The sequence below is a fragment of the Rousettus aegyptiacus genome, unplaced genomic scaffold (assembly GCF_014176215.1).
Source record: "Rousettus aegyptiacus isolate mRouAeg1 unplaced genomic scaffold, mRouAeg1.p scaffold_m13_p_10, whole genome shotgun sequence".
In the NCBI taxonomy this organism is placed as follows: Eukaryota; Metazoa; Chordata; class Mammalia; order Chiroptera; family Pteropodidae; genus Rousettus; species Rousettus aegyptiacus.
Window position 1 is genome coordinate 41485746 of NW_023416285.1, and position 15764 is coordinate 41501509.

The following is a 15764-nucleotide window of genomic DNA, read 5'->3' on the forward strand; positions in this document are numbered from 1 at the left end:
CAAAACAAAAACAAAAGAGAAACAGACTCTTGGGTACAGAGAACAAACTGATGGTTACCAGATGGGATAGGGTTGGGGGACTGAGTGAAAAAGGTGAAAGGATTAAGAATTGGCAGTTACAAATAGTCATGGGGATGTAAAGTATACAGCATAGGAAATACAGTCAATAATACTGTAATAACTATGTACAGTGCCGGGGGGGGGGTTACTAGATTTATCGGGGGATCACTTAGTAACTTATATAAATGTCTAACCACTATATTGTACACCTGAAACTAATGTAAAATAACATTTTTCAACTCTAATTGAAAAACAAAAATTAATTTTAAAAAAAGAAAGCAAAAATCTTAACTCGTTACTAAATGATACAAGGCATAAAGCAACCTTTTAATTTCTATATTTGAGAAAAAGTAGTGAAATAATTGTGAAAAGTTTTCTTTAAATAGCTTAAGTATATAATGTGGATAAACCTCATTCAGAATGTTGAGTAAAAGGCAGGCACAAAAGAGTTCACATTGTATGATTCTATTTGTATGATGTTTAAACTTAATCTATGTGATGTCATAATAATGACTACTCTTGGTAACCCAAAATCAACTGACTACAGGGGAACATGAGGGAGCCTTCTTGGGTGCTGGAAATGTTGGATGTATACATTCATAAAATTCATCAGGCTGTACAATTAAGAATAATGCCTTTTACTGTATACATTATACCTCAATATTTTTAAAAATCTCTATAAGTATATAAATTAAAACAATAAATATAATGAGTAAAAGGACATACATTAGCAATTACAGAGCTAGAGTATATGACCCATAGCAACTTTCCCTTCTAAATGTATAACTTAAAATTTATAAAATGGTCTGTTCGTAACAGCTAGAGCCAAAATAAATTCAAATCAACACAGTGTACTGACTGTGTATTTGTGGAATAAGACAGGTTTACTCTAAGTGCTTCATATACTTGTTAAACAGCCTACATTATTCATTTTAAGAATGCTAGATATTAAATTAATTTAATGTTTTACAGTTTGTTTTCAGAGAACAAATGGCATAATTTTATCAGGTTCAAAAACATTTAACTTGAAGAACCTGTTAATTCTGGCCCTATGAATGCAGGGCAAGATGTAGCATGTCAAAGACAACCGATGCACCTTGCTAATCAACAAAATTATGATTGCAGATAATTAGGAATGTAATATAGACTCGTTAGGTTTTGGTCTTTTAGAAGCTCTGTACATTATACAAATACTTCCACAAAAGCTTTTAATCCATAAAAACTTTCTATTATTTCCTATGAAGGCTTAAAAAAGTAAGTCAGGAATTAAATTTGAAGTTCGGTGCTTCATCTCCTTTCTCATGAATTGAGTTACTTATTCTCTTTTGATTCCACCAGACTGAAAGTTTTACATTTTCCCTCTTTTGGTTTTATGATTATTCTTACCAACTTGAAGAATATTTGATCATGCTAACTCTAAAGTCAATATCCCTACTATTCTCATGAACAGAATCAAACCTTTAAACTGTTTTAATTCCCATCATTTACACCAGTCTAAATGTTATTTTATTTACACTTTCGAAGCTGACATCATTAAGGTTTTATACAGCTAATGCTGTTTAAATTAAACATCATGTTGACTAATTAATTAATTCACTTTTGCTTATCATTCCTTCTTGGAGCTTTCTTCTTCCTTCTGGGTTAAATTTCCATCTTACTAAAATACACCTTTCAGTAATTTCTTCAAAGAGGGTTTCCTTGATAGTGAATACTCTGTTTTCATGTTATTGTTTTGACTCTTTTCTTGAACTGCAATTTATGAAGACATCAAATTCCATCTGCATATCTCAGTGCAGTAGCCATTGGCCACATGTGGCTTTTAAGAACTTGAAATGTGGCTAACATAACTGAGAAACTGAATTTTAAATTTATTTTAATTTAAATTTTAAAATCGATACTAATCAGTTATTAGAAAACTTGTAAGTATTCTTGGAACAATTTGAGTATATAAATCTTCTTTTTTGCCAGCATATTTGATGAAATCTAAGTATTCCTGATGAAATGTAGAGTCCAAATTGAGATGTTATTAGTGTAAAATAGATTTGACTTAGTACAAAAAAGTGTACATCTTACTAATATTTTTCATTTTGATTACATTTGAATTAGATAATATATTAAAATTAATTTCATCTGTCTCTTTTAAAATCTTTTTTAATGTGGCTCCTAGATAATTTCAAATCATAGATATGGTGTATATTATATATCTACTAGACAGTGTTATTCTAGGTTGAGTTAAATTCTTTGATAATTTTGCCTCTTTTTTATTTTTAAAATAATTACTGTTCTGTTCCCATTCTCTCCAGTTTTCCTTCTGGAACTCATATTACAGTATGTTGGACTTCTTATTCAATCCTCCATGAACCTGAACTCTCCTACATTTTTAACAGCCAGGTGATCTCATAAGTGTAACTGTCTAGTTTACTAATTTTCTGTTTAAAAATAAAAGAGAATCTGCATAATCTGTTGTGTAAGACCTCCATTAAAGGTGTAAACTTAGTCACTACATATTTTAGATGTTTTATTTCACTTTTTTCATTCTGCCTGTATTAATTCGCTAGGGTTGCCATTGCAAATACCACGGACTGGGTGGCTTGAACGACAGAAATTTGTTTTTTCACAGTTCCGGAGGCTGGAATTCCAAGATCAAGGAGCCAGGAGAGCCGGTTTTCTCTAAGGCTTCTCTTCTTGGATTCTAGGTGGCCATCTTCTCCCTGTGTCTTCACACGGTCTGTCTATGTGTCCATCCTAACATCCTCTTCTTACTCTTTAAGAACACTGTCACAGTAGAGTAGGAACCATCTTTACAGCCTAATTTTAGCTTAATTACGCCTTTAAAGATGCCATCTCCAAATACAGTTGTATTTTGTGGCACTGGGAGTTAAGACTTCAATATATGAATTTTGGGAGGACAAAATTCAGCCTAGTTATGACAGTGTCTATTTTTAAAGTCTTCACAGTGTCTTGAAGTTTTCTTTTTTCCTCTTTATCTCATCATTTTACTGTATTAAATTCAAAAATATTAATTAAAATATACTTAGATGATTCTGTTATTAGAATTAGATGATACTATTTTTTTTAATTGTTCTAATTTTTGTTTTGATGCATAGTATGAGAAATGAACTTTTTTATCAAGTGAATATAATGGAACATGAATAGCTAATAAGTTAGACCAAGAAAAGCTCAGCTACTTGTCCAAACTTAAGGCTATAAGAACCAGATAAACTTTGATTCTGGTCTTCTTTAAGAAGGCAAAGTCTTTCAAATACAATTTTGCTATGAACTGGTCCAGAGCATTACAGCATGGAGGAATGCTGTAGGATTACGGTCCCTAAAGGGACACATTTCCTTGGTGCTGCTTTGACAATATTGCACACGTGCAGAATCACCTCTGCTGCTTCAGCTGCACGCAGAAGAACTTGCTGTTTCACTTGGCAGCTTTCTGTTATACCCGGTGTTGCCTTTTCACCAATGGTGCCTTCTTTCACATCCAGTCCAGCAGTTATAATGCTTTCGCTATGGTTAGCTCAAAGCTGTGCCACCAGATCTGCACTGTCGTAGCCTGCAATGTCAGCTATAATAGTTGGTAACATTTTCAGTGCTTTCGTGTAAGACTCCATTGCAACAACTTCTTTACCTGGTGTTCTATTGGCAAGCTATGTCACAGCATGAGCCATCAGCATCTCAGAACAGCCTCCTCCATAAACTGTTCTAGAATCTTTCACAGTTGGAGCAACAACACAAAGAGTATCATGCAAAGATCTTTTCCTTTCACCTAAAGTCTGTTGAGTGGCTCCACGAAGAAAAATAGTGCAAGCCTCACCAAGGGCTACCCCAGAAAAGTGAATGAGCTTGTGATCTCCAATCATGACTTCTTCAATAAGTTTGCAACTTCCATGCTTCACTAGTTCAGGGTGGTCAAAGGTAGAGGCAATTTCACCACCTGTGACAAGAGCCAGGCTTTCCATACCTACAAAATCTTCATGTTTAATAACCATAACATCAGCAGCACCAGAGCTGTTTGGGATAATTAGAAATTAATTGCCCATTAATAAAGTAATTTATCCCATGATTAAGAATACATTCAACTTTCTCCTTCATTTTTGCTTCTTTTCCATGTTCTATTTCAGCAGCCTTTGCTGTAGAATCACCTCTACCTGGGAACCAAATAGCTTTATTTTGTCTGTATCCATACTAGTATTTGCAGAAAGAATTTTAGCATTTTCAATTCGCTTAGTTGGTTTACTCCAATTGTTTTTATCCAATAGAAAGCCTTCATCTAAACAGGAATCTGCCAGACTTCCTCCTTCTTGAGGATGTGAATTGCTTCAGATTACCAGAGCCTTTCAGTCTGAGAACAGCTTCTACACCTAATTCAGGACCATGATCTTTGTGATGAGTAAGAAGTTTTGAGGATAATGTTGTTCCCACAATGTTCATTAAATCTTGGTGGAATTTAACTTCATCAGAACTGTGATCAACTCCAGAATCCAACAGAACCTGTCTTGTAGCCTTTGTGGCTTCTCTCCAACCCACGATGATGGTCTGTGTATGAATCGTTTTTGCAACAAAAGACTCTGCTTCCCTTAGTAATTCTTTTGTTAAAGCAGTACCAGAGGTAGTGCCATCACTAACTTCATCATCCCGAACCCTCGACATATCAACTAAAACTTTAGCTGCTGCATTGTCATCGCCAATGTTTCTAGAATGGTTGCACCACCACCGGTTACCATAAGAGAGGCATCTGGTCCATTGCTTAACAGAATTTTTTGTCTATGCCCTTGGGCTCCAAGGCGCTCTTTACCAAGTCTTTGTTAGTGATGGAACCAGTAAAAGAAGACAGACAAGCTGTCTCTGCTCTCTCTTCATAATCTCCAGCCCTTGAAGATGTTAACAGGTGCAAGAAAAAGGGATGCCATGTCATGGCTCCGAGGAGTTCAGCATAGATATTATTCCCTCACGACTTGTGCCTGAGACCAGATGGAAAAGAAGCCAGAAGTGACCTACGTGATTTTTTTTTTTTAAGTGAGGAATCTCCATAAGAAGAGATGAAATATTGCCATTTGTGACAACGTGGATGGACCTCAAGATAGTCATGCTAAGTGAAATAAGCCAGACAGAAAAAGTTGAAAACCACGTGATATCACTTATATGTGGGATACAAACCTAAAAGGAATAAATGAACAGGACAAACAGAGACTCATGGACATGGACTATAGATTAGTGGTTACCAGAGGGCAGGGGAAGAGGGAGGTAGATGGGGTTAAGGGTGTAAAATATGTGGTGACAGAAAGAAATCTAACTGTAAGATATAAATATATCTTACTGCTAAATTGAAACTTATTAGATTTCATTAACCAATGTCACCAAAAAAAAGATAAATTAATAAAAAAGAAGTGGACAATACCTACTTTTGCTGTTTGATTAATAAAGAGGAAAATAAACCTCTGGCTCAAAGTCATTGTAAGCATTTGATTGGACAACATTTTATTTTAAAATCAGAGTTTCAAATTAATAAGGAAAAAAGTCAAGCTCTAAATTTAAAAACCAAACAATTTGTGGATAATATTTAGTATATTTTTAAAAATAGCTTTATTAAGGTATAAGGGACATATAATAACTGCACAAACTGAAAGAATATGATTTGATGTTCTGATATAAATATACTTGTGAAACAAGTACCACAATCAAAATAATAAACATATCCACCATTACATTCCCACTAGCAGCATATAAAATTCCACTTGCCCCAAGTCCTTGCTAAGTGGAATTGTCAGTCTTTTTAATTTTATACATTCTAATAGATGTGTACTACTATCTCTGTAGTTTTAAACTGTATCTTCTTAATGATTATTGATATGAAGACTTTTGTATTTCCTTGATGATTGGAATTAGTAGTTGATGATTTCACATTAGTAGTTGAAATCTGAAATCTGTATTTCTTCTTTGGTAAAGTATCTGTTCAAATCTTTTGCCCAGTTTTAGGGGGTTGTCTCTTTCTTACTACTGAGTTTCGAGAGTTCTTTATATATTCTGGATACAAGTCCTTCATTATATGACTAGCTAAATATTTTCTCCTACCATTTGACTTCTACTTACATTCCTTAACAATGTGTTTAGAAGAGTAGATATTTTTAATTCTGATAGAGTCCCCTTTATCACTCTTTTTCTTTTTATGAATTGAGCATTTGGAATCATATCTAAAAATTCTTTCCCTAAAATAGGGTCACAATCATTGTTTCCTGTGCTTTCTTCTAGAATGTTTATAATTTTAAGTTTTATATTTAGATCTATAGCCATTTTGAATTTGTTTCTGTATGTGGTATGGGTTAAGAGTTAAAGTTTTTCCTTCCTTCCTTCCTTCCTTCCTTCCTTCCTTCCTTCCTTCCTTCCTTCCTCCCTCCCTCCCTCCCTCCCTCTCTTCCTCCCTCCCTTCCTTCCTTTCTTCTTTTTTTAGTATATGAATATCCAATTTTTACAGCACATTCATGGAGAATACCACCCTTTGTATATCTATCGTCCATATAAATGTAGGCCTCTTTCTGAACTCTATAATGTTCCATTGATCTATCTATTTTGATGAATGCAGCTTTGTAATAAATCTTGAAATAAGGTAATCTGAGTCCTCAAACTTTGTTCTTTTTCAATGTTGTTGAATTTCCATGATGGATTTTAGAATTAACTCATTAATTTCTACCAAAAAAAAAAAAAAAAGCCATTGAGATTGCATTGACTATATAGAGAATTTGGAGAATATGAACAATATTGAATCTTCTGATCCAGGAACAGCATAGTTCTCCATTTATTTAAGCCTTCTTTAATTTCTCTCAGCATTGTTTTTTAGTTTTCATCATATAGATCTTCATATCTTTTGTCAGGTTTATTCTTAATCATTTTAAGTTTTTCATAATTCATGTTCTACATATTTTTTACCATTTTTAAATGGTATTTAAAATTTTCAGTTTCCAATTATTCATTGCTACTATATACGAATACATCAGATTTTTGTATATTGATCTTATATTCTGAAATTGCTGAACTCAGTTCTAGATGCTTTTTTTTATAGTGGACTCCATAAAATTTTCTATGTAGTCATTCATGTCATTTTCAAATACATACACTTTTACTGCTTTCTTTCTAATCTGGATGCCTTTAATTTCTTTTTCTTGCCTTAATGCATTAGTTAGAACTTTGAGTACAATGTCGAATATAAGTAATGAGAGCAGACATCTTTATTCTGACCTCAAGGGGGAAGATTCAGTGTTTAACCATTAAGTATGATGTTAGTTTTAAGATTTTGTAGGTGCCCTTTATCAGGTTGAAGTAGTTCCTTTCTAATGGCAGTTTTTCTTAAAGTCAAGAATGAATATTGGATTTTATCAAATTTTTTTTCTGCATCTACTGAGATGATCTCATGGTTTTATTTTTATTCAGTTAATAAACGTGGTGAATGTGATTTGTGAATCTTAAACCAATCTTATACTCCTGGGATCTACTTGATCAGGATGTATTATCACTTTTACATATTGTTGAATTCAATTTATTAAAATTTTGTTAAGATTTTTTCATCAATGTTCATAAAGTATATTGGTTTACCGTTTTATTTTCTCTAATGTTTTCGGTTTTGATATTATAGTAATGTTGGCCTCATAGAATTAATTGGGAAGTATTTCCTCCTTTTCAATCTTCTTCATTTGATACAGAATTGCTGTTATTTCTTCTTTAAATTTAAAAATTTCCCTAGTGAAGCAATATGGGCCTGGAACTTTCTTCATGGGATATTTTAAACTATGTATTCAATCATCTTTGCAGATATAGGACAATTCAGATTGTCTATTTTTTCTTGAGTGAACTTTTGGTAGTTTCTGTTGTTTTTCAGGTGTTCATCTCATGTAGTTATTAAATTTTCCAACAACTTTATTAATAATGTTTCCTTATTATTCTTTTAATATCTGTAGAATACAAAGTGATGTCATGTGATATGTTTCTAAACATCCTGTTGCTATGCTCATAGGAAAACTATCAATCTAAAAACTTTATTGTCATGTATACATAAAATGATTTCACAGCTCTAAATTAGTATTGCTCATAAAGACTTATTTTAAAATAGCTACATTATTTCTATTCTTCCAATATTAATCCTTAGAAGTCATTTAAACTTGGCCCTGTTTTCTTATCTCTGAAAATATTTAGTTAGGTAAAACTGATTCAGATCATTCCAGCCCAAAGAGTTTAATTGCATAAAATATGTGTGTGTGTGTGTGTGTGTGTGTGTGTGTGTGTGTGTGGCTTTGAGTTTATATATTTCTTACATGCTTTTTTCCCCTTTCAATGGCAAAGGTATTTCCCTGAAAGTATTTGTTCAGTGAAAGTAATTATAAAACAAAAACAGGAAGAACTTATTTTTGCTGATATTTTACTTAATTCTTCTGATAAAATAATAGATCACTGATGCTCTAGTAAGATTGTTTTTTTAAAAAAACAGGTACATACAAATTCTAATTTTTAAACACTTTTTAATGAGTGAAGAACAGAGAAGTTTGATATTTGTCCTGGTTATCTGTAGTAATTTGTAGTTTTCACTCATGCATCTAACAAGCCAGTGTTTATAATGAAATATAGCCAAAGCATTCTATATGCTCTGCTCTGTGAAGCTGTATTTAAATTTGTTTTCCAAAAACAATAAGAAATGTGAGATGGTCTTCTCAATTTCCCTAGGATACTTGCTGGTAACTCTTTAAATTTTTTTTATTCAGACAATGAAACTTGTTTTTTTTTTAAGCACTTCTCTTTATCACAATGCTTTATTCTATTATCTTTTTAACTGTTTAATTTACTAATTTCACTAATTTATTATTTATTTATTAAATGGAACCAGAAATGACTATACTTAAAGAGATTTATATGAGATTTACATCCTTATGAATTAGGTCTTTTCCTCTCATTAGTTATGAAGAAACAATTTTCACAATAACCTACCACTCTAATACCTTAAAATCCCATAGATTCAAAAGACCTATTTTCTGCAAAGAGCAACAGTTCAATAACTTAAAAAAAAAAGTCACTGTTTTGGGAAACTAATATAATGGTAAGCTAATTTTTCCAAGGCAGCAATAATTTCAGTTCTAAAGATTATCTAGAATGTGTATGAGAATGGCATTGTTTTTAATTATATGAAACCATTGGGCCCCTGCATAAATTTATCCATGATGTAAAAACTAAAATCTTAAATGTGTTTTTTTCTGACATAAATGTATGTTTTTTTCTGACATAAGCTATGCTTTCCAATCAGTTAATAAGATGAACTGAGAAGTATATAATTAGTAGAAAAGGACCCTTAATAAAATTTCTCCAGAATTTTAATTTCAATGGCCACATTTATAGTTCAAATTAATAAATAGCATCTCCTCAGCTGGCCAAAAAGGTAAAATGCAGCTATCAACTATTTATAAGAAACACCTAAGTTACAATACAGAAAATGTGAAAATGAAGGAAGAAGGATATTCTAGCTAAATGGCAAGGAAAAGAAATCAGCAGTAGCAATGTTTAGAGCAGACTAGATAGAATTTAAGGTGAATAGTAAAAAGAAAAAACAGCTTATTTTATATCGATAGAAGGTCCAATTCATTTAAAATCAGTCATTAGCCATTATATGTTATCATAAAAAAATTGCATGAAAACATATGATGACAGTAGAGAGCCAAAAACATCATTATCGCGAGAGGTCTGAACTACCTACCCTAAGAATGTGACAGATTAAGTACACAAAGTAATAGGAATATAAAAAAATTTTCAATGCGCAAACATGAATAAGCTTAATTTATACCCTAGAAACAGAAAATAACATTCTTTCTAAATTCCCACAGGTTATTTACAAAAATAGACCACAACCAAATCTCAGAAAATTCTAAAATGTAATCACACAGATCACATTTTAATAATCGCAAAACAATAAAACTAAGAAACATAACACAAGGAAAATCAATTACTATCACTATCATCTAAATGTTTGGAATTACACATTTTTAAAAAGTTTTACATTTTTTCTCTTCTGAGGAGAAACTCAACTGCAAAGTCATCCTTAGGTATCATTATTTTATGAGTGATAATCACAAGTTTGTTTTTTTTTTTAAAAAAGGGCTAAAAGTCTTAGATTGCTAGGAGGCTTGAAACAATGAAGAAATAGGTCATTTTCTTGACCTGTGTTCAATAACCTCCCAGCAGATATGCTTATTTCCAGGCTTTTATTCATAGGAATGTCAACTTTCACTTAAATACTAAAAAAGACATAGCAGCGACATACATGTTCAAAAAGACAGGAGGAAAAAGCCACCCATATGATCTAAAACAAAGGTTTGTATAACAGACACAGAAAGACAAAGACAAGGAAAACATATTTTAGAAAAAGCAAACTTCTTGGAGTCCAATATATTTTGCCTTTTTTTTTTTTTTTCTCTTCCAACAATTCTAGCATTATTCATACGGGCGTTTACTAGAGAACCAAGACCCACACTATTCATCCACAAAATAAGCAAACTACTATAGGTATCCCCTGATTTTTGAAAGTCTGTTTTACTCTGCTTTTATGAAAGATCAACATTAATACTTGTTTTCACTAACCGAAAGAAATCTGAAGATTTTAGCTTTTAGCAAAAAAGGTAAAAAGTGAAAATAGCATTCGGCCTTTGTTCTGCAGTAAGCTATATTACAGGCTGCCCAACTGGAGCCGAGAGAGGGGCACCACCACGCTCAGTCCCCGGGATCACACTCGGCAGCACAGCAGCAAGATGGCACAGCTCTGAACTGTGTCTGTGAGTATCTGTGCTTCATCTCTACTTATTCTGCGTACATTACAAAAAATGAGTCCTAAGGTATCAGAAAAGCCTAAGAGAGCTTGTAAGGGTGTTACTTATGTTTAGCAGAAAACTAGATTGTAATTAAATATATTTGGTATGATTTGGTAGGTTATTTTAGGGGTCTGGGAACACTCAAAAATGTTTCCATAGAAATTAAATGGCACTTGCTTCTTTGATTTACGCCATTTTGGCTTAACAAAGGGTTTCATAGGAATGCTCTACTTCCAGATAGAGGGAGAAATTGGTAATTTTTAAACTTCAGTTTGTTATAAGAGTAAGGAGAAAAACTTGTGGCAAAAAGACATTGTGCTATCAAATATAAGAAATGAAAAATCATAGATTTCAGCTAACCTAAATCAAATAAGCATAATTTTCCTCCAAATAAAATTTCCAATTGGCAATCAGAATAGTTGGTAATCTCCAGATTACCAAAGAATGCAAGTTCCATTTCTCTATATTATTGATGTTATTCTGTGAATTAGACTGAATATCTTACGGTAACCAACTCCTACTGGACAGTGTCTCAGACACTGCTGTCTCACAATTAATTTCATAACACATCCAGTGAGTCTCTTTATTGCAATGTACCAGTATGTTATACAATAATTGCATTTCAATGACAAATACTTTACAGATATTCAATCTCTATTAAAATTATGAAATTTGAAAGAAAGAAAACCCTCAGGTAGACCCAGTATGCAAGATGCTTTATATTCTATGAGTCATGGCCAGGGCAGTGATCCTGCCATTAGTATACTAAAAAGAGGTATTACTTCTTCCTCCTCTGAAGGAACATCTGTAGTACTTACTGTCTCTGTCACTTATCTGACACACTGTTTTGAAGCAGTAAACTTTTCACATGCATCCGATCTGGAATAAATCCCTCAGGGGCAACACTGACACCTTCTCTTAGGGGGTTCTTCCATACAATACCTTATAAGTAGAAGGTGTTTCTTAAATATTAATTGACTATTGTTAATTAACTGAGTAATACCACCAATATCGTTCCTTTGAAAACATTGCTGGAGCATGGCTACCTGGTCTATACTCTAGAGTACCTATACTTTCAAATTTTCTGAAAAACTAAAAGCAAACAAAGCAACAAGGTCTATTAAAATATCGAGATTCCATGTAAGTGGCATTAGATGAAATAAACTTTCTTTATATTTGTCTTAATTCTAATCAAAGATCTTTAAGCATCTAAGTTATAGCAGAATTGGGTGGTATGCTGTTTAGTTTATGTTCCAGTCTCTGGATTGAAAAATAACAGCAACAACAGCAACAATAACAACAAAACTTACCGTCTGTCCCCTAACATCCTTCCCCTGTGCTCCAGACTTTCCTGTACTCAATCGGGGGTCACCCCTACACCTTCCCAAGGTTCCCATGGCTCCTGGTCTTGGGCAACTCAATCCTATCATGGTTCTCATACTTTAACGTGCCTCAGAACTTGTTAAAATGCAAATTACTGGAATCTACTCCCTGAGTTTCTCATTCAGTTAGGTCAACAGTGGGGTTAAATATCTGCATTTCTAATAAGTTTTTAGGTGATGCTGATGCTTGCTCATCCAGGGACCACACTTTGAGAACTATTACTATCCTCAAGATCTCATCTGTTACTGTTATGTTTATTATGTCTGATTAATTCTTTCAAATCAGTTATAAAGACTGATTCTTCCTTTAGATGAAGCTTGATTTCTTTACCTACTGTTCTAAAAAGGTGTTGGTCATGTGGTATGAATGGCAAATATTGTCTTCCAGGTGGAGTTTTGTAGCATGGCATCAAATGTTTTGGGTAAACCAAAGAGTGACTAACTTTTTCAGCTCCAAAATGCCACTACCTCTACGGGGAAGCACCAAACTAGCTATTCAGTATACGTTATCCTAATTTAGAGTCACGGGGATGCACATACTATTCTCTCTTCCAGAATGTTTTTTTCCTCTCTCTTAACTTCTCTTCTTTCAGGTCTTAGCTTAGGGGGCACTTACGCAGAGAGGCATCCTTTTTTCCCCTATGATCGTGTCAAATCTTCCTATTACGTGTTCTCATAGAGTCGCTGAATCCCCTCCTCTGTAGCCCTTATCATGGTTGCATTTTTTACATTTATTTATATAAATATTTTATTAATAGCTTTTTTCCACACTGGACTATAAGCTCCCTACAGAAAGGGAATGTTTTTGGTTTTGATCATCATATTTTCAGTACCTAGCACAATATCAGGCACATAGATGTTCAAATAAAGGTAGACAAGATCTGAGCTTTTTTAGCCCTAAGAGAGGTGAAAGTATTCCTATATACTCTGCCCCTTTACCTATTTTCAGCTACTCAATATTCAAAATTGAAAAAAAAAAGAAAGAAAGAAAGAAAGAAAGAAAGAAAGAAAGAAAGAAAGAAAGAAAGAAAGAAAGAAAGAAAAAGAAAAGAAAAAAGCCTTACCTTTCCTGAATAATTCTTGGAGACTTTCAGCACTTTGATTTAACACAGCCCATATTTCTTCCTCTTGCAGTGGTCCTCCCCGAACCTCCAGGGCCTCAGCTAGTGACACATGCATGTTACCTAGGAAACAAAGGTAAAAGATGGTCTACACATCAACAACTCTACTGTACTTGCAGTAGTGAAAGTGAAAGTGATAAAAGACTATGAGGTCCCTGTCTACCTAATTTCTCAATATGGCCTTCGATCTAAATATATCCTCCACTTAAACTCACAGAAAGTAAAGGAATTGCAGGGGGGGACCCTCAAAACAACCACTTGCCCTAGCACAACAGGGTCAACCTCAGAGACAGAACTGGAGAATAGTAGTGGTGACTACTTCATGGGAAAAGACAGAGAAAATCTCAGGGTTCCAGGAAGCCAAAGTGCATATGATTAAACCAAAGCAACCAGACCGAACTGAAGGCCTTTTAGATTAGTTTTAGTATCCATCCTATCCATCCAGGTTAAACGAGTAGGCGGTGTAGAAAGGGGACCCAGCCATGGTGGAGGAAGTCGGGGATAAAATAGAATATGTCTATTCACTGATTGACATGTGTATCTCCAATATTACTATAACTATTTCTAGACCCAGTTTCACTGGTGAAAGGGTTCAGAACAGGCCTTCCCAAGATATGCCACTCTGGCATGTGAGTTATTTTGAGCTAATGGTAATTGAGATGCAATGTGGGCTCATGAGAAATTTTACAGTAAGAATTAATTACTAGAGATAACTTTTTTGACTTATCTAGAGGGAAGGGCAAACATCTAATTACTGAACATCTGCTCTTCTTATCATCCTTCAAATGTCCTTCCTCCCCTCTGAAGCCCTCAGGTGTCTTACCTCATCCTTAGCTCAGAATGCCATATGTACTTCATTTTAACTTTCTGTCTCTGGACCTTTCATGTATGTGGGGTTCCCATGGGTACATATGTAATTAAATTTGGTTATTTTCCCTTGTTAATCTGTCTCATGTAGATTTAATTATTAGACTTAGCCAAAAGAACCTTAAAGAGTAGAGGAAAGTTTCTTCCTCCCCGATACTGCGAGCTTACCATTTGCCCCTGGGAAAGTCATTCTACCTCTAAACTTCAGTTTCCAATTTGTGACAAAGGAATAATAATAATGGCATTTGGAAGTGATCATGACATGGACAGAGGTTATGCCTATAAACATGTTTCGTAATCTAAGACTCTACAGAAGTTGAATTAATAAAAATTTAGAAAGTTTCCATTGTGGCAACATTTTTGTAGGTTCGAGTGAATTAATAGATGATATGCTGATAAAATTTAAGGTTTTCTATGGGGCTCAATAATCCTATTTTTATTTTGGAAGAGAGAAATGCAGCTAGTCAAAACCTTTTAAATAGATTTTCCTGAATTGATAAGTCTTGAAAAGAAAATTGCACTTTACAATGATTGCTAAGATTTCTATCCAGACCAAACCAGTTTGAGCATAATGTATACGGTATACCTCATGGCAGGCAGAAACAGACAGGTTTGGAAAAGAAGCTAGAGAAAATGAAAAATGTTAAATATTTATCTTCTGTACTTATCTTTCATTAAATTTTAAAATTAACCTGTAAAAATGTTTGTCAAAAGAAAAGCTAATACTTTCTTTTAACTTACATTTATGATAATTGAACTCAGACTGAAAAAAAAGCGACTCCATCTACAAATGAAGCTAGCCTTATCTTGTTACTTTCCTTTTCAAATGTTTACTATAGTATTTTATGCATAGAGTCTGCCTTGAGGGGTGTCTACTTAAATGCACAATGTGGTACTTAAAAGGGAAGATATATTATTTTGAAGAGCCAAAAGAGTTTTTATTTAGCATATACAAGAAGTGTGATAATTTATTCAGATCCCTTCTCCCATATCAAAACTCTCTAGGTTTTTCATGTACTTTATTATATGTTTAAAAAAGAAAAGGAATTAAATTAAATTCATTAAAGGGGGAAAATAGAAGTTTCATTCCTTTTTAAGTGATAGCAAAGTTATTATCTTGCAAATAAAATGTTATATTAAATTGAAAGTTTAAACAGAGGCATCAAGATATTATCAGCAATCTCATACCAACATGACTTGTGAGAAAGACTATCCTGTTGCAAATTTCCCAAGTAATATGTCTGAAAACCGGTTAGATAGCTAGCTCTAAAGCCAACACACAGGGTATAAAGAGTAGAGAGAAAATTGCATAAAGAGAATTGTGCTGAAGAGAGTTTTGCTGATTTTCTTGCTTCCTCAAAATGGGAAGGGTCATTGTTTTTCTTCAAGTTAGTGAAAGAGGATTCAGTGGGACCCCTTGTAGTGCTTGATGTGTGTTCTCCAGAGTGAGAAAAACAATTCTTAAGTCTATTACTTCCATCGTTTCCTTT

General features: G+C 33.5%; 1 protein-coding gene and 1 pseudogene across 12 annotated transcripts in view; both read right to left on the reverse strand.

Moving 5' to 3' along the window:
- The window catches only part of PTPN13 (protein tyrosine phosphatase non-receptor type 13), a 167612-nt gene that overhangs the window by 119025 nt on the left and 32823 nt on the right, over nt 1-15764 (reverse strand). For all 12 annotated transcript variants that reach the window (XM_036227741.1, XM_036227737.1, XM_036227732.1 and 9 more), the window contains exon 2: nt 13351-13470. In XM_036227741.1, the coding sequence (XP_036083634.1) occupies nt 13351-13465 (115 nt within the window). In that variant the 5' untranslated portion in view covers nt 13466-13470. The remainder of the gene's footprint in view (nt 1-13350; nt 13471-15764) is intronic.
- LOC107515407 lies at nt 285-5156 on the reverse strand (annotated as a pseudogene).